General features: G+C 41.5%; 2 protein-coding genes and 1 pseudogene across 2 annotated transcripts; all 3 read left to right on the top strand.

Moving 5' to 3' along the window:
• Window positions 1-283: 283 nt before the first annotated feature.
• Window positions 284-1174, top strand: LOC148299057 (uncharacterized; the record flags this gene model as incomplete). The annotated part of the gene is made up of 2 exons (XM_088276413.1): window positions 284-514; window positions 945-1174. Coding segments are annotated over 2 exons (461 nt in total), but the record flags the coding sequence as incomplete, so codon positions are not given.
• Window positions 1175-5037: 3863 nt separating this feature from the next.
• LOC148299056 (cyclin-dependent kinase 1 pseudogene) lies at window positions 5038-5718 on the top strand (annotated as a pseudogene).
• Window positions 5719-13695: 7977 nt separating this feature from the next.
• LOC148299055 (cyclin-dependent kinase-like 5) lies at window positions 13696-17947 on the top strand. Its single transcript, XM_088276412.1, has 5 exons — window positions 13696-13722; window positions 14463-14534; window positions 16185-16313; window positions 17570-17638; window positions 17750-17947. The coding sequence occupies exons 1-5, from the start codon at window positions 13696-13698 to the stop codon at window positions 17945-17947; spliced, it is 495 nt and encodes a 164-aa protein (XP_088132538.1).
• The last annotated feature ends 1589 nt before the right edge of the window (window positions 17948-19536 follow it).

Raw genomic sequence — 19536 nt, 5'->3', positions numbered from 1 at the left:
ACATGTAGTTGTGAGTGCCACATGTAGCGTGGTGCGAATGCAGATAGAATGAAGAGTCAATAAATAGAACTATAAATAAAAGCATGGAATAATATGATTATAATTTTTTCTATAGCAATATATTTCTATTCCAGAAATGATGTAAAAACACTCCTGGCATCGTGCTCACCTGAACTTGGTCGCCAATAGCCACCCCGCACCCAGATGGGGTCACAGTTGCTGTGTAATCGGCAGCGAAATAGTCTTCTTCGGGGGATATGCGTGTAAGATTGTCATAATTTAGAATCCGTGTACATGAACGACGTGTGGTCATTCAACACCACGACCATGGAATGGAACGAAATAAAAACCAGCGGGGATATACCAACCCCGCGGTCCAATTGCACAATGAACTACGATTCTGAAAATGATCAAATCATCGTATTCGGGGGAGGAGGCCCCAATAAGAAGCGATTCAATTCAATTAACATCCTCAACTGGGTGACCAAAGAATGGATAGAAATTAACTCCAAGGGTACATTCATTATTAACACCAGAAGACGAATCGACTCCCTGGGAACGGACATATCACGCTGCTGAGCTATTCTATCCCTATTTGGTAGTCTTCGGGGGAGAAGGAATTGCGGATATGGATGACCTATGGCTCTTTGACTTCCTCAGCCTGAGCTGGAGGGAAATCCATATCGACAAAAATAATTATAAGCCCTGCGCTAGAAGGTTCCATTCATCGGCTCGTATTGGAAACTAGTTCTTCATCGTCGGAGGCTGCCATGGCAAGTACCGATGCCTCAGCGACATTGCGTCTTTGGATCTGACTCCGATCCTAGAGAAGAGAGATGAGAGCAATCTGACGTGGGTTGATCGTAAACCCCTGGGCTCCGCATTCCTAACTCGATGGGGCCACACTTCGACTGTTTACGACATGAAAATCTATATTTTTGGAGGAAGATTCAGCAACGACTTGAATGATCTCTTGATATTTGACCCCAGAGGCAACACCATCAAGACCATGAAAACCACCATAGAGCTACCCAAGGCAAGGAGAAGGCACTCTGCATGTTTCATAGGCAGCTGCATGGTCATTTTCGGAGGATTCAATGGCGAGTACTACAATGATCTCAACTACATTAACGCCTTCGAGCTGAAGTCCAAAATCCAAACTGTCTCCAAATAAAAGTAAGCTAGTGCCTTCAACATTCTCGATTCTAAAAATGGTTCAGATGCCATTCTCACGAGCAACTCGGGGACCAAGATATATGCTCACAAAGGGTTCTTATCCAAGGGATTCAAAAACGATTATGCAATGGAAACTTTCATCGCCAGGGCCCAGGACTAGGACTAGAAGACATTGTTGTAGACGATTCATAAAATTTATCGGGGCTATGGAGTGCTCGATTCAACCCTCAAGTCGAAATACGAAATCCATCTTCCCGATACGGAAGATGACTACGAAGAATAGCTAATAGAATCTGTGTTCCCTAACGCAAACCTAAAGCCTCCTTCCAGACAGCTCATTGCTCCTTCAAAAAAAACAGCAAATAAAACTCCCACAACTATTTGTCTGCCTGACGAGCAATTTAGCGAATTCTTGGAAAAGAGTCGATAACGAATCCGAAAAGATGTTTCTCTCGTGATAAACAAGACATTTGTGCTGTCTACGAATAACGCGATGATTTCATCTTCATGCAGATTCTTCAAGAACTTGTTCTCGGCCCACTACAAGCAACCTCAGCCGACGACGGAATAACTGCCAGAAATCCATCTCACATTGCCTTCCATCCCGAGTAAGCTGTCGACCCCGAAGAGCTCCAAGAGTTTCAATTCCAAGAAACTAGAATAGTCCAGCGAAAACTATACACCCAACATCGTGCTGTTCGAAATTCTCCTGAACTTTTTGCTGATAGACAAAGTAGTTTTCCCTATTCACATGAGTGCTGTTTCATGGCTCGAGCTTTACGTCCTTGCCTAGTATTTCTGTGTCGAAAGGCTGATGTCGATCTGCTAGAAGGAGCTTTGCTTGATTGCGGACGAACAAAACTGTGAGCAAATCCTCGAATATGCCCTCATTGCGTAGATATAGCTGCTAGCACTGTACTGCTCTGACTACTTCATCAAAACGATGATTAACCGTGGAGAATAGGTTTTCCCTGTCTAAAAGTAGGAACTCCCGAATTCGATGAAAGGCATAAAAGAACAAGAGTAATAATTGTTAAAGAAAAAGAAGAACTGCATTCTCTAGGATATGTACAACTTAGCTAGATTCGACATCCTCCAGGTAAAACTCGAAAGAATCAAATTAATTGATGACGGACTGAAGAAGAAGGAGTCAAACTCGACCCAGGACGAAAAAGAAAACAATTAAACAAACTACAATTATAATTACTGATCATAATATTACTTTATTATTCGTTACTGCAGGCATTCATTGAATTATATATAGATTAGAGATTCATATCGCATTTGTTCCTACTGCTTAATTATTGGGTCATGGCCCCCTTATTGTGTCTTTATTCGGGATTTATTCATCTGAGGATTCTATGAAGACATCATGGTCTTCACCATCCTCTTCTTCGCTTTCACTCAGTTCATTTTTATTATCTGTTTTCTTTTTCTATCTAGGCTTCTATTTGTTTTATTTGGGCTTTTTTACTCGTTTTCTTTTGTTACCTCTGTTGGGCTTTGCTGCTGAGTTCACGGAAAAGCTATCTAAGGGCGAGGATTAGTCTGAGGAGTTATCTGCGAGGGAATCGCTTAATGAAGGGCTCGAACTTTCATTGCCAAGGCCATCATTTAACCGCGAGGAATTAATGCTGGAAATCTCGCGGTTCCTATTGGATTCGGACCTCACAGAGTATGAATTTTGTCGGTTTCTTGCGGACCTGGAACGCTTGAATGACGAGAATTCGCTGCCATCCTCATCACTGTCTTCGAATTCGGGGCGATCCGACACAGATTTATCGTCTTGCTCTTCTTCAATCGAGGCATACTCGTTTTTGGAGTTGTTCTTATCAGCCACGGAGAAATCCTCATTGATCGACCCCCCCATTGACGAGCCCCCCATTGACGAGCCCACACTCTTCTTGAGCTTGGCTTAACTGACCTTATCGGGGTACATTTTCTTTTTGGATTGGAAGAACCCCTGATCCGGCTCATTAATATTGGCCCCGAACAGTGGCGATGGCAGTGGCTGGTAGATGGTGGAAGTATCGATGCGATGGTTTTAGATTTAGTAGAGCTCTTCCTACTTGTTGATAATTTATTTCCACCAGACGAGCTTATATAGCACCACAATTGAGTTGCAAAGCCGATTGTAGTGGTCTTCATCCATTTCATAGATAATCTGATAAAAGTCCGTGATTTCCTTGAATACGCAGTATATTCTTTACCCCATCGAATACTTGTCCCTGTTGTGGCAGATCAGTATCGTGCATAGTCTCCGGTAGTCCAACGGCGTGAATTTGATTTTGTCGAACACGTACTCATCCAACCTGTTTTCGGAGAACTTTTTGATGAAATCGAGCTCACTGTCGGGGCCTATTTTTTATATGCTAATCATGAGATCCTTGCTGATAATCCCTTCAAGGTAGCACTGGAGGACCACTTCATGCAATGTCCTGACCCCCAAATCAACACAGTTCCCAAACAGTTGCTTATTCCTGCGTTCCTCGTACTTGGGCAGATAGGAGGCAAACAGCTTTATTTGCTGGTAGGGGAACGAAAGCTGTTCGAAGGGAGTGGGTTTGTCCATGGGCCGTCTGTGCTTCTTCTTGGCTTTGTTTTTGATGGTGTTGATCATAAGCTGCTTGTATTTTTAGTTTTCTAGTTCCTCCTCGGTGTTTTCGAGGGGGATCGATTGCGACTGTTTGAGCATTGCCTCGATTTGCTTCTATATTTCCTCCTCGTTTGTGTTCTACGCGAGATTTTGGACAGAAAATGGCTGCACATTTGACTTGAGCCATAACTCAGCTGCCTTCTTCTTCTCTAAAAACTCCCTCTTTTTCTACGAAATCTCAACCAAGTTTTATTGTTTGAAATTCTCTTTCTCTTTCTCCTGCCTGATCAGCTCGATTTCCGAAACTGAAGCAGAGCTCTGCATGGATTAGCTCTGTTATTCATCCATATCGAAGTAGATGTCTCCTTCGCTTTTCAGTTGAGTTTGTTTGGCCGTTTGTCTTGGCGCACGATAGATTTACTCCACAAAGTCATCTTCTTCGAGATCGATAACCTCCTTGTCAACTCCTATAGTTCTGCCCTGGGCTGCATCACTTTGTTCAAGGTCATCTCCCTCGGCCGAAATTCCCTGTTGGGTTCCAACATAATGCTAATGTTCAGGCTTCTCTATTTATATTTCCTGTTTTTTAACATTTTCTGCAGCTTCTTTGATCTTCCGAGCGAGCTTCTCTTTTAGGCTTTCCAGTTTGTCCATTGCGCTATATAATAGTATTGGAGGCAATAGTACAATAGTATATTAGTAATGGAGGTATAATAGTTATGCAATTATGGAGGTAAACATTCGAGTAATATTTCTTATTGATTATATAGATTCAGTTAAATTATGCATTATGATTGAATGATACATTTTGGTAACACAGATATTAAAAGCAAGCCGATTAATTTAATTTATTTCAGGGTAAAACTCTGTGATTGCAATAAGGCTCTATTTCTGCATAAACAACAGTCATAAATCAAGGCAAATATTAATATTGGCAATGGCCGTGGCTGTCATAATTGATAAAATGTTATCGTTAATTTATAATTATTCAAATCAGTCAATGTTAGATCGTTATGAAAAGATGGAGAGGATCGGGGAAGGCACATATGGGGTTGTATTCAAGGCTAGAGACAACCAGCTGCATGAAACTGTGGCCCTTAAGAAGATCAAGCTTGAAAACTAAGACGAAGGAGTGCCTTCGACTGCGATGCGAGAAATTTCGATCTTGAAGGAGCTCCAGCCTCACCCCAACATCGTCAAGTACCCTTCCCAAATTATATAGACTTCGAGAAGTTGTCTACGTCCCTTCCGAGAAGAAGCTGCATCTCATCTTTGACTTTCTGGAATACGACCTGAAGAAGTACATGTCCCTGCACAAGCACACAGTCACCCCAGCTTCCGTCAAGCTATTCCTGTACCAACTGATCAACGGAGTCAACTATTGCCATTCTCGTCGGATTATCCACCGTGATCTCAAGCCCCAAAACTTGCTGATCGATAAATAAGGAAATCTGCAAATAGCTGATTTTGGGTTGGCTCGGGCCTTTGGGATTCCGATTAAGACTCTCACGCACGAGATTGAGACTCTGTGGTATCGGGCCCCTGAGGTGTTGCTGGGCCAGAAACAATATAGTCTGGGTGTGGACATTTGGGCTGTTGGATGCATTTTCGCCGAGCTGGTTGAGAAAAAGCCCTTATTTAGTGGAGACTCCGAAATTGATCAAATTTTCAAGATCTTCCAATTCCACGGCACTCCCACTCCGAACGAATGGGCCAACATTCAAAAACTACCCGATTTCAAACCAACCTTCCCGAAATTCAAAGGAGTGAATCCAGACCTGTACTTCAAGCAATTTGACAAAACCGGCTTAGACCTCTGCATGCGAATGCTGGCCTTGGACCCAGCCCGCCGAATTTCCATGAAGGAAGCCTTGAAGCATCCCTATTTCAGCGACCTCTGCCCTGAAGATATCAGCAAATACCAAGTTTGATAATTAATTAATCGAAATCCGACCATTGAGCGTATAATATGCGAATTATATTGAATATTTAATTAGTGCATGCAGACCATTTGAAATCATGGACTCTTTCAAGTCCTTTTCCGATGCTTCAGCTTGAGGTGGTTCTTGAGGGACGTGTCGGAACCGTAGACTTTCGCACATTCCTAATGCGGACACTGAATAAAATATTGAAATACTCTATATTATCTGCTAATTTAATTAGCCCTTCTACGGTTTCTTTTCAGTAATTTGCCGTTTTTGGCACGAGTCTCCAGTCTGCTCACCCTTTCCTCGAGCGCCAGCACCCTTTCCTGCAGCTGGCTCAAAAACAAAAAGCCGTTCTGGTTCTTCACTCCCCCTTATCGCTATTCCATGGGATCAATCTATGTTGCTGAATAGTAAGCCAATTACCTTTGAACCCCGAGTTTTTAAAGTCGTTCTCTGCCATTTAGGACGGCTCCGGCTTGTCATCTCTGTTATCAACAAGCATGATGATTGGCTTTTGTGCCATTATTGCTCTATAAAATCAAATATAACCCATACAATAATTTCTTATTGATTTTATTATCGAACTCTTCCCAATAATTCCCAATAATTTCAATTCGTTATTTTCAATATTTCGGAGTAGCCTTTTTCAATTATTCATAGATGCCTATTCGCCTTTCAAAGTTGGTTTTCATCGCTTGGCTGTTTGCAATTCCAAAGTTTGGCAATTTGCCCTTCTCTGAAGCACAAACACCCTTCTAATAGAATGTTTCAATTATTTGTTACTTTTATGGTTGTTCGTTATTTTTATTCGTTATTGTTGCTCATTATTGTCATTTTTTATTGAATTCTAACGGCATCTTATTATAAAAGCAGCCGATTATAAAAAATCATTCATCTTATTATTATGCAGTTAATTGAAGTGAGGCCTCTCCATTCTTATTCTCAAATATAATCTAAGTCCAATTGATAAGTGCATGAAATGGTCTTCATTATTTATTTTGGCTGAAAATATATAGCTTAGAATGAATAGCTTAGAATGTAAAGCTTGGAATGCATAGCTTAGAATCTAGAGAAATGGGAAGCTTAAAATGTATATGCAAACAATCACCCAGTGTTGTTAGATTGGACCAGTAACAAAAGTAATATAATCAAAGCCTTCTGATGTTCAAGAATCCTTCGCATCCATCATAGGAAGAACACAAGCTTATGCGACTCCTTGCAGGCAATGAAATATATTCTGATGTTTTGTTGCCAATGAAGTCACGCTACTTCTTCTTTTTGGCAGCATTATTGCCCTTTTTAGTGTTCGTGTTCGCGAGAGATGAGTTTGCGACGTTGGAGTTCTCATCGTTTTTACCGTAAATGCTTTCGCCATTGATAAACAAAGTGGGAGTCCCTTTCCCGAAAATGCAGGCAGAAATATGGTAAAACCCTGTGACCAGAATCAGAATGCTTGTCTTATCCTTTTACCAAAAATAGTAATCAGGCATTGTATTTGCAAATTAAACTTACCATGGCACTAAGCCTCCTGGCTTTACTTGGCCTGACTCCCATAGCCATCGGCCTATAATGTTCTGGCATAGAAGGGTCTCATTGATAATTGTCTGATCCTTAACTACGTCCTGAAGATCTTCTTCGGATGTCTTGGAGTCGAGGACATTCTTGATTTCCTTGAGGGCTCTATTAACGTCCTAAATGCCTGAATAGATGAAATTGGTACTTGGCTTGGAGTCAGCTAGAGTGCAGACATCCTTTATGTTCGCCCGAAGCGACACTTCTCGTTCGATGATATCAAACTTCTTGCGAATCTCCAAGAGGTCTGTTTCATACTCAGCTATATCTATCTTCCCCTTGAGCTCATTGTAAGTTTGATCGACAGTCTTCCGGCATTACTCGATCTATCGCCTGTTTTTACGGACCAGCTCCTCAACGGCAAACTGGTCTATCTTGTTGTTCGCTGTGCTATTTAAACTGCGGACATTCGAAGCGTAGTTGTTGGTGAGGCTCATGATATCTGCAGAATTGGCGGAAATGCTGTCAGAGAGTGTCTTTTGCATTCGTTGAATTAAGGAGTACATTTACTCCTTGTCCTACTCGAACTTCTGGCTAATTTCGACTTCCCACTTGTTAAAGGCCTATTGGACGTGTTCGGTTTAGATCTTCTGATCTACTTCTTCCCCGATTTAACTTTTGAAGTTGAAGAACTAGGTCTTGTCAAGGGCCTTGTTCGATACCTCCTCCATCCTCCTGCGCACATCGTCGATTTCTTCGTATATCTTCTACTCGCATCTCTTCCTGAGGTTGATTTAGTTGGTCAGTTCTCGTTTGAAGTTCTCGTATTTCAATTGATTGGAGGCTTCTTTCTCCAAACTCTCCATTTTCAGCCTGATTCCTGCAGCTTGCTCCTGATTCTATTTCTTAATCTGGCCCATTACTAAGTTCAGTTCGTTGTTGGTTGTGTAATTTCTCAAAAGATTCTCGTTCTCTCGATTTGCAAGCTTTAATCCCTAGCTTAGCATCACCTTCGCATTTTATACTTATCTTCGAATCTATTGGAACTTCGGATCGAATTGCATTTTGGTACTTTGTAGCTTATCGGTAAGCTCGTCATTCAGCATCTTTTGCTAATTTGTGATGAGCAGCAGGTCCGAACGATCAGCCTTGTGTTAGATTATTTGAGTCAGCTTTTCTATTGTTGGGAGGCTCGCCTTCATCTCTAAGCTGTTTATGATGAAATCCAGATCTGACACCTCAGCCTTATTGCTTAAGAGGGCTTAGAAGTCTGCTTTTGATACCTTTTTTTGCAGGGATGTTGCGAGGTATTGCTTGGACACTTTATTCTCCAAGACTTCATTCATCTCCGAAATGTTGACCTGCATTGAGATACAAGTACCTTCTGCTCGACGATGCTGATCAGTTCTTGGAACTACGCGAGAGTGACGCAGCCACCAAGCCTGCGACTGATCTACTTTTGGAAATCATCGACTCTGGCCTGTATGATCTTAATCTCCAACTCGGCCTCCTCTTTTTGCTTAGTCGAATGGCTTTTCTCCTTGTTCTCAGAGTGGGCCAGCATGACGAGCCCGTTCAGGTCTTTCTTATGCGTGTACTATTTGAGTATTGAGTTGATATCGGGGTATGAGACTTTGGAATCAACGGCCAACGATATTTCCTCAACCATCCTGGCAATATCGGATACATTGGCCTTCAATGCGAGTCCTGTGCTCAGCTACTGCTTGGATGCCCGGGTCGTAATAATGGATTTGAGGTCCTTGATGGTTTAGTTATGCGCTTCGAGCAAGTCAGTGAGAGCCCTGAAGGTAAGCCGTATTATTTAGTTTTAACTTTTCCATTATGCTTCACTCTGATGTAATCGGATGGGTACGCTGAGCAGCTATTCGATGATGGAGGTGGAGAGAGGATCCATGTCGATGGACCTCGAATGCTTATGGGAGCTGTATTATTGGTTGCGAACTGCTTTTTTCATATTTGAATTAAACATGAAACGTTAAATCATAACCGGATCATAAATGGGCAATTCCAAACTAAAATCGAAAGCCCAAAATTAAAGGCGATGCGGACAATATATACACAGTATGTAGTGTATTCCATTGTGGTAATATAAACGTGGATATTGAATATATTTGATCATTCGTTGTTTATTTTATTAACTCCGAGTTACACCTTGGCTCAAGCAGTGTCGCATTCTTGTTTGAGTCAACTGCTTATGGAACACCAGCACTACTTTTGATCATCGGCCGATCCCTCATAGACTTCCAGCATTGGGAATTGCCGTAGGGTCTCATTTCACAATATTACCATTTCGAGGTTGCTCATCGAGTCTGCACACCCTCCCCCCTTAGTTATTGGTGGCCGCCTTATCTGCTCAGCCTCAAATCTTATGAAACTGCGAACATGAGATGTCAGCAGGATCCAGCTGTATTGGCACTCCTCCCGAACAGTGCCAAATCTTTGTTTCAGCTCAATAATAAATGAACTCCAAATGATCAATCATCCCATCTATATCAACAAATCAACCATTATTTATATCATTATTTATCCATTGCTTATTGTTGGCTTAATTTGAATTGGAGGAGTGCCTAAATAATTTTTATTTCAATACTAATCAATCAAATGTTCAGGAACAATGTTCATTCGTTCAAAACTCTCCCTGTTGAGGAAAGGTAGCGGAAATGGACGGACTGCTTCTGCACCATCTGCACTGCCATATTCGCTCTCAGTCTTTTCATCCTCTCCTTCATCCTCTACCGCCCAAGTAATAATCTCCTCATGCAGATAATTTCTATGAGACCAACTTCCCTCTTGACGACTCCAAGCAAACGTGCGGCTATGATTATAAAGATGCTCCATTCATATACTTCAAGAACCCAAACGATATGAGTAAAGATCGCTACTGCGTCACGAAATGCCCTGGATATTTGGAACCACTTTCTTGCGTTGGCAATTTTACACAAAAATGTGCTACCCTTGGCGGTAGTAAATACCAAACGGAAGGAGTGATAAATAGGCTCGGCGCCTTTTGCATTGCGACAGATCAAAAAGTAGCCCAGCACATGTGGGAGTCGCCGGAAACTTCCGTGAAGTTTTCAATCTTGCAATCAATGGATGTTATATGGCTTTCCTTGTTGATAGCTTTGCTCTTAGGAATTATCTTCCTCGTGTTGGCCCTTGTCGCTCCCAAACTTGTGATATATTTTGTGTTTGTCGGAGCCTTCATCGTCCTGTTATTTGCAGGGATTTTTATCCTCGCGAAGCCTGTCCGTTTCTTCCATCCCAACATATGGAATATACTACTGGCTATCGTCCTAATCATCGCTGCATTTACCTTTTTGGTTCACATCGGCTGTTATCGCAAGTAACTGGAACTGGCTTCGATTTACATGAACCACGCGAACACATTTCTCAAAGAAACACCAATAGTATTCGCCTACATTCCTCTCTTCATTCTGCTCACAATGGGCCTCATTGTCTTATGCGTTTGGCAGTATGTCGCCTTTGGCACGTAGAACGCGCCATACGTAGAGCAACCTGGGAACCTATACATGTCGAGTCGCCACAACATTGCCCTGCAGATTTTTAATGTGATTGAGTTCATTTGGGGACTTCAATTTCTAAGAGACGCATGTAATTATATGCTATATTTTAGTCAACTTCGTTGTCTCGGGAAATGCAGTCGAGTGGTATTTCAGGAACGAAAACAACAACTTTAAGTCGCACTGCTTTCATCCCTTTACCAGACTGCTCTGTAAGAATTGGGGCAGCATTGCAGGAGGCTCCTTTCTGAATGCCTTTTTCGGCTTCTTCGATCTCATTTCGGATTGTTTCAGAGTATTTTGTTAATTATTCGTAGTGCTCGTCAACTGGGCCCTGTGGCAAATGCAATGGGATATATCGGTCTTGCTGTTGTTGTGACTATGTCTTTCAGCTGGTGAGAAATGATGCTTATGCCTATATAAATCTGGCGGGAATTCCTTACTGCAATGCAGCAAGACAATGCGAAGCCCTTTGCCAATACTCTTAGAACTTCTACGGAAGCCACTCATGTTTGAGACTATACCGCATTGCATCGCATGTGTTTATCGTGACATTGGTCGCCATCATCGCTTATGCGATCCTTGCAGGGAGGGCTTCCTATATAAACTGGTACATAATCGCGTTGATTGTCTTGGCAGCCTATTGCATTTCGACTTACTTTGTTGACATTCACCCAAATGCAGCTGATGGACTCATGGTGTGCTATCTGGCAGAGAAGAACTGTGAAGGCCATGAAATGGAAGTGTGCCCTCTTCCGCTTCAAGAAGATATGTATTTATATAACACCCACAACAGATGATTATTGGATATAACTCTTATGTTTATGCATGTATATGTTTATGTATGTGTGTTTATGCATGTATATGTTTATGTATGTTTATGTGTGTTAATACTACGGATGATGATATGATAACCATTATGCATATTGAATCACTGAATCATATTAATCATATGATTTTGGAGAATTAGTCGTATTGGGGGTGGTTCTCCATGTTGTCTTTATACCTCCTGATGAACATATGGTTTGCACTGAATCGTAGTGTGGACCTATCGTCGGGGTTCTACTTGAGCAAGTTGCGCATAAAGCTTTCAGATATGGTGGATAAGAATATGGGGTAGTTAATATTCCAGTCCAGTTTCACTTATTTGTGGCTCCCTTGTCTCTGCCATATGTTCAGCTACTTTTTATACGGAGCATACCCCACTAGCAACTCGAAGGTCAGCACCCCCAGGCTCCATATATCCACGCTGTTGTCATACTGCTCCCCGTCCTTCATTTCGGGAGACAAGTAATCCAAAGTGCCACAAAAGGTGGTCTTCATTTCATTGTCGTAGAATGACGACCAACCGAAATCGCAGAGCTTAATTACATCCTACGTATTAAACATGGGATACATTGAATTGCAACACAATATTCTCAGGCTTGATGTCCCGATGCGCAATATGGTTTTTGTGCATATACTCGACGGCCTCGATACTTTGTGCGACATACTTCGAGGCGACATCTTCAGAGCATTTGAGGTGGTCCATTAAGATGCCTCCCTCCGCATACTCCATGAGTAAAAAAATGTGGTACTCGTCTTAGAAGTGGGCATACAGTTTGATAATGTTCGGGTGGTCCAGAGAGTAGTGAATCCGGAGTTCTCTAGTGAACTGTTTGATCATGTCATATTAGAGAATGGTCGATTTGAATATTTTCTTTAAAGCAAACAACAGTCCGGTTTATCGATGCTTGCTAACGAACACATCGCCGAACTTTCCAGAACCAACACTCTTTCCCAACTCAAAATCATTGACTGTGAATTTCCTGAAAGTGTTGCCATTGGAAAGCTTTTCGGATAATTCCGGATCTTCAATGAGTATCGATTTTTTGATGGCATTAGACGATTTGTTTTCGGCCATCTTTTCAACAACAGTGTCCAAACTCATGTCGTTCCAGTTCCTTTTATCATAGCTGCCCATCCTCGTTTCAGCAGTGTCAGGCCTCGTCAAGGAATCATTTGCGAAATTGATGGAAGCCTTCATTGTTGGGATTATCATGAGGTTCTTAGGGATGAAGGCATTTTTTTATTTGGCATTATTGCTACTAAATCCTCCCCCAAATGCGTTTCTCGAATGATCCGGTAGCTTGCCTGACTCGTAGATATTCACTCCAAACGCATTAGTATGAGAACTCGGCAGTTTCATCGACTGACTATATAAATTCTGAAAATCCTGTTCTTATTTTTAAATCTAACGAGACTTATCATAACTCTACGGCATCTTGACTTACTTGCTGAATTCGCTATCCAAATTGTCACTCAGGCCTAAGCTGTCTTCTTGTTATTTGCTTATATTATTATGTGGCTGATAGCCTTCACTTTTGAACTCGACAGATTTGTTGATATTCTAAGTGGAGTACTTGCCTAAGCCTTTAGGGGTATATTTATTTGGTAGATGTTTCGGACGATAGGCGAGCTACTGAGAGTAGTTGCACTGCTGTCCTTCAGGGATTTACTTCGCTTAATATGCTTTAATATTGACTTTGTTAGACCCACCTTTAAAATCATGTTTAAATGCGGAAACTTACTGGATCTGATGTCCGAATTCGATGTTTCTCTTTTCAGAGTTTCCCTTAAATGCTGCGATGGGCTTTGGTAATTGCAGGCTTTCCGTCAGTCCCTTTGGCTATTTGAATTAACGAGAAGTATCCTTGGCAGTCGGTGTTAAATATTTGCTCCAGGCGTTTTTTTAAATTTTAAAAGGCTGTTTATACGATTGATCAGGGCCACTGCTCTATTATTTCAGTGCTTCTATTTTTTAGAATAGACCCTCGAATGATAGATTGAGATTGTCCATTATTTGTTCAGAGCTTAGGGTTTTTTGGACTGGTTTTTGATTTTCGGTGGGGTTTCCAGCAGTCTGTTCGTAACTATAGAGCTTTGAGTAGTCGGAAGTAGCATGGTCGAGGGAGTTGCTGTTGCTAGAGTAAGGGTTTTTGTTAGAGTTCGCGGTAGCTTCCTGATATGAAGTCTGATAGTACTTATCTTCTTTATTCATGTGCGTTTTTTATAAATTATGCTGGTTCATAATTTGCCAATTTAATAGCGTGTAAATTTAAAGATATATACTCTCGTGTTGGTTAAAGGCAACTTTTGCTACAGAAACTATTGTCGTCATTTAATCCTGCATGCAATTGTATGGACATTCACTTTATTCTTGAACCATTATAATCTCCTATACTGACAATAATTGGTGATGAGCATTGGAAGATGACAGATAACGCGTTTTTAAGGAGGTATCAAATTGGGAATATATTGGTGAATATATTGATGGATATTTGTGAATATTGGTGAATATATTGATGGATATTTGTGAATATTGGTGAATAGATTGCAATTAATAAGCAGCATGCAAATCACTGTGGATCCTTTGCCACGATTGTGAAGAATCCCATCAAACCCAGGACTGCATATTTAAACCATGGGTAGTCGTTGAGCCAGATTGTGAAAAACCCAGCATAGGGAAGATATGCCCTCATTTTGCCTAAGATTTCAGCCCTATGCAACCACTGCACCCCTCTCGGGTACAAGAGACGATCATCCCCGTTGTTATTATCACCCTTCGTGAGTATGTACAAATCCCCATCTTCCCTGCTTATATAGAGCTTCGTACCTCTCCTGGACAATAGTGACCCGATGCACAATGGGGATGGCCTGTGTCCGCAGGTTATAGACAACAACATCCCCGGGGATCAAGGGCTCATTCCAATGTGTTACGAAGAGGATATCACCGCGATAGTAGCCTGGCTACATGCTGCCTGTCAAGACAACAACAATGGGGCATTAAGTATTGAATCCGATGACAAGAGTCTTCCACATAGCTAATGCTGATCCGACGATCATGACCAAACTGAAGACCTGTTCAAAGAACTAAATTATTAGATAAAGCAACCTTAGTTGGTTTGAGGTTGGTGTGCTTCCGGAATTACGCTGAGATGCTGTTCATTATAAAAACTATATATGATCACACGTTTTATTCCCTTTATATAAACAATTTCTTATATACGAATGGGGCTCTCTCGTCCTGAAATAATACGTTTCTCCGCTCATAAAATATGTTGATGCTGATCTTTTACTTTTTGCTACCTCCGAGCTGCCCGTACGTCTCCACACTCCCCCTTTCTTCCCGCAAATCGGCCTCTACTTCGCTTTGATTCGGGTTGAACTTATACTTCAGGAGCTTGAGAGTTGCTTTTTATTTGCGGCCGGCTTCCATGCTGACTCGGAACTCCCCCTCTCTGCCTTGGCTTAGCGATTTGAGTTTCTTATCAATGTAATTAGAATCGGTCATTATATCTCTCATTGAGAGGTGGCTGGGCAGAATCGAGCCTCTTCGGCCAATGCTCGGGACTTCGGATGGGGAATGCTGCAAGAGCTTGCCTTCGGGGATCGATGGGATGTTAGACTGATACCTCCTTTGAGATAAGAGAACCGGGGGTAGTTCCTCGTGATGCATTGTTATGTTATTATGAATTAATCTAATTCGATACTATTTGCATGGCACATTGGTTATATTAATTGCCGATGTATCACCGATGTATAGCCGATGCTCGCTGATGTATATGCCTCACATAGTTATATTATACTGATAAGTTATGGGTTTATTCAAGATTGTTGCGTTTGTGGCCGTGCCTGCCGCTTCCATGACTTACCTTGCATTCTCCCTCGGGAAGTAATTGCCGAAAGCTGCCAGGATATTCGGAAATAACATCGGGTTGGGCTATCTCTATTTTAAAAGTGGCTTAAAGACCCTCAAACCTGAAGATCAGCTCTCTTATGAGATGATTGATGTGGCGAGAAGAGCATCCCAGCAATCTCAAGCTCTGAGGCGTGAGTTAAGAAACACCATGAAAAAAGCCAAATAGGAGCTTCACAGAAAGCATTAAGAGGTGCTCGACAAAGTGGACGAAAGAATTACGACTGACTTCGATAATCTGTCTCCAAAACAGCACTCCACGAAACCAAAATAAATCTCTGACTCAGGAAGCTCTATAATGCTTTAACTATAGAATCTCAAAGAGCAATTAAGAAAAAAGAAATCGCTGAAGAGCTAATCGACCAAATTCTTTGAAGATCTCTGATGACCAATAGTTTGGACCTCAGCCTAGATCTTTGACTCGGCATGATAGTAATTAACTTTAATTTAAAGTGGTCATGCAACAATGTTAGGATGCGACTATGCAACTTCATTACGAGATGCGGTGGCTGCTGATTGAATACATAAATGAATATTTTTAATTCGGATCAGAATTGGTATCTCTTGTTGACGATGCTCACAAATTCCTCATAGTTGATTCCTCCGTCATGGTCTTTGTCTGCGAATTCGATCATTTCATCTAACTCTTTTGCGCTGAATTACTCATCCATTGCCTTGGCAATTTTATACAGATCTTCAGGCCCGAAGCAGTTGGTCCCATTAGGGTCGAAGATCTCATAGAGCTGCTGCAGAGATGCTTGGTCTCGGACATCTTTGTTTCCGAAAATTTCCAAGAAGGTTTCGAAGCTGATTTGCTCACTGTGAGTAGTGCCGTGAACAACTGCAAGGATAGTTTTCGCATCTTTCTCCATGTCTAAGGCCTTGACGGTGTTTTCGAGTTAGAGGGTCGAAATTTGTCCGCTGTGATCGTAGTCCAAAATATCGAACACTTCCTTGAGCGAGGTGATAGTTTCAGGGTTGAGACCTGTGCTGGAATAATCTGAAACTTTGAATTGCTGCATAAAGAAAGTGAGTACCTTCGACATTGGATATATCCTCAAAACAAATTAAATAAAATATAAAATATTTACAAGCCATATATTGCCAATCTAAATCTTTAAGTGGTTTCTGCTATCAGCTTTTGTGAGCAATGTCACTCTCCATGGAATCTGATTGTTGACGATGTGGGTGATGCTCAATTTGTTTAGCAATTATCCAATTTTTTATTATATTGTGGAAATGTTGAATACGCAGTCAAAAAACTGAGGTTTTTCTATAGTAAACGCTTAACTCAGAAATTATAGCTCGAAATGAACATATTTTTGGATATTCAATACGTAAAAATGCAATGCCATGCAATTTTAAGACTATCTGCCTGAATAAGCTTTTCCGTCTTACGCAACAATCGGCATTGAATTAAACTTAAAATTCCAATAAAACCAATATTGCAATAGATTTCAATTTTTGTGATATTTGCCTGATCAGCAATAAGTAAAGTATTACCCTTCAGGAATGGCAGACTCTTTCTTGTGATTACGATTGAATAGATAGCATAACTTGTGTCAGGAGTGATATGTGATATGTTGTATGTTCATGCTGTATGTTCATGTTAATGAGTTATGTGCTACGCAAATAGAAATATAAATAAAAACAGAAATAGAAAGATAGAGTTGGGGATAAATGAAACATGAGAGCGATGCATGTTGATTATGAGCGTGCGTAATTTATAAATAGAGCGAATATATTTAAGGTGTTGGCCGAATAATTTTATCGGGTTTATCACTTCCTAATGCAGAAATATGAGATTATTGAAACAATAGGCGAAGGGGCGTACGGAATCGTCCTCAAATGCAAGTGCAACGATTCTTAATCGAATAAACTCAAGTCATCCCAGGAAACCCAAAACCCTTACCACGAAATAGTGGCGATGAAGCAGTTCAAATAGTCTGACGACAGCGAAATTGTCAAGCGCACCACAATGAGATAAGTGAAGATCCTCAAAATGCTAGATCACATCAATATAGTGCAGCTCCGAGAAGCATTCCGCAAGAAGGGGATAGTGTATCTGATATTTTAGTATGTCAAGAATAACTTGTTGGAGGTGCTGGAGAAATCCCCTGACGGCCTCGACCACGGCACCATCAAGGTCATTATCTATCAAATGATCAAGGGCCTCGCTTACCTGCACTCCCTGAATATCATCCACCGAGACATCAAGCCTGAAAATCTACTTATTGGCGAGAATAATTAACTCAAGATCTGTGACTTTGGCTTTGCACGCCTCTGCAAGAAGCAGCATCGCGAGGAACTTACTGATTATGTGGCCACTCGCTGGTACAGGCCCCCTGAACTGCTCGTGGGCGCTGATTACGGAAAGGAAATCGACATGTGGGCGGCAGGGTGCATTCTAGGAGAGCTGATAGATGGGAATCCGATGTTCCCCGGCGAAAACTAGATGGACCAGTTGTTCCTGATCCAGAAGTGCTTGGGCTCGCTGATTCCGGAGCACCACGAGACATTCTTGAAGAATCCTCGCTTCATTGGCACCAAGTTCCCTTAAATAAACACCCTCGAAACAATCGACAAGAGGTACCTAGGCAAGTTCACGCCCAAAGGCCTCAGCTTTCTAAAGAATCTACTCAAAATGAACCCATCTGAACGGCTCACGGCCCAGCAAGCCCTCTCCCATCCCTATTTCGACGGCATCGAAGAAGACGAGCGAATCTTCCGCAAAATATCGTCGAACAACTACACCAAGAATGAGAGCAACCTCCATTTAGCGGGCCCTCAAACCGGAACTCACTAGAAGAATAAGCACTCTAACCAGTACAATCCGACCATCCAGCCCCCGTCGCAGGATCAGAGGGAAAGAGAAAAAACAGAATATATGCATCCCTAGAACATATTCAATACCACTAAGAATCAAAAGCTGCACGCCAACAAGAAGAAGAAGGAAGAAATGTTCACAATGAGCAAGGGCCTGGGAAACTATAAGAGCACTAGTGTAGCAAGCAAGTCTCTAGGCAAGAGTCGAGCGAATAAGGTCTCTGAGCTGAACCCTGCGAGCAAGAACAAATCCCAATAGAAGCAGAACAACATGAACAAAAACCGGGAATCCTCAACAAAGACCCAGGCTGGGTTCTATGTGATGGGAGGCGCTATCATTCACTAGCGTATCGACGAAGACCACTATTAAGAGTCGACTTCCTACAATAAGTCGCACCACAACACGAACTCGCAACCCCGCAACAAAATTTACAACATAAAGTCCCCGAAGTCGAAGCAGAACAACCGAAAGTAGCGAAACTACCAACTAAACACTGAGGAAATAATCTAGTAAGAGGTATGGCAATCCACGAGCCAGCTGCCAGTTCTGATGATGGCATCTCACAAATCGAGCTAGAACCGTAACTATAAAAATGGCGTAATGCAAGCACCCAACATTATCATCACCAATAACACCTACAACTATCGCCACTGATATCCAGATTTTTCTATTTAAGGCTTCATTTTTTATGTCTATTGTTATATCGGCGATTGCCAAAATATTACTATTTAATGTATAAGGTAAGGGATTGCAATGCAATCATTGGATAATTCAACATTTTATCAATTTATTCGAGCATCATTCATGCATTATCTTTGATTATTATCAGTAATTCATATATATATTTATTTATAGGAGAAAGTGGCTTTGAACTCTCGAAAGACGGAGCACCTAAATATATTTAGTATCTCTTATATATGCATATGCACCATTAGGCCAGTCGTGCGTTAATCACAACATTTTAATGCCTATTTTGGATATCGGGCCCATTGCAGATTTATGGTGATCTACCGAGTCAAGAGAATGCTACATAATAATAAGTTTATTATGGTTTTCTTTAATTGTTTATTTGATATTTCGAAACTGAATATTTAATTTAATATTTCTTAATTATTAAACACCATGGGGTTGGGGTTGGGGTTGGGGTTGGGGTTGGGGTTGGGGTTGGGGTTGGGTTGGGGTTGGGGTTGGGGTTGGGGTTGGGGTTGGGGTTGGGA

Source organism: Brachycentrus maculatus, unplaced genomic scaffold, assembly GCF_059751285.1.
Source record: "Brachycentrus maculatus isolate JH-2025_06_01 unplaced genomic scaffold, ASM5975128v1 h1tg001377l, whole genome shotgun sequence".
NCBI classification, from domain to species: Eukaryota; Metazoa; Arthropoda; class Insecta; order Trichoptera; family Brachycentridae; genus Brachycentrus; species Brachycentrus maculatus.
This window is presented reverse-complemented; position numbering and strand designations above follow the sequence as displayed.

Coding starts and splice junctions, on each gene's coding strand:
- LOC148299055 (XM_088276412.1), top strand. CDS start 13,696: ATGGTCGAGGGAGTTGCTGTTGCTAGA. Junction 13,723..14,462: donor AGGGAGTTGCTGTTGCTAGA/GTAAGGGTTTTT, acceptor CTGTGTCCGCAG/GTTATAGACAACAACATCCC. Junction 16,314..17,569: donor TCGAAGCTGATTTGCTCACT/GTGAGTAGTGCC, acceptor CTGATATTTTAG/TATGTCAAGAATAACTTGTT.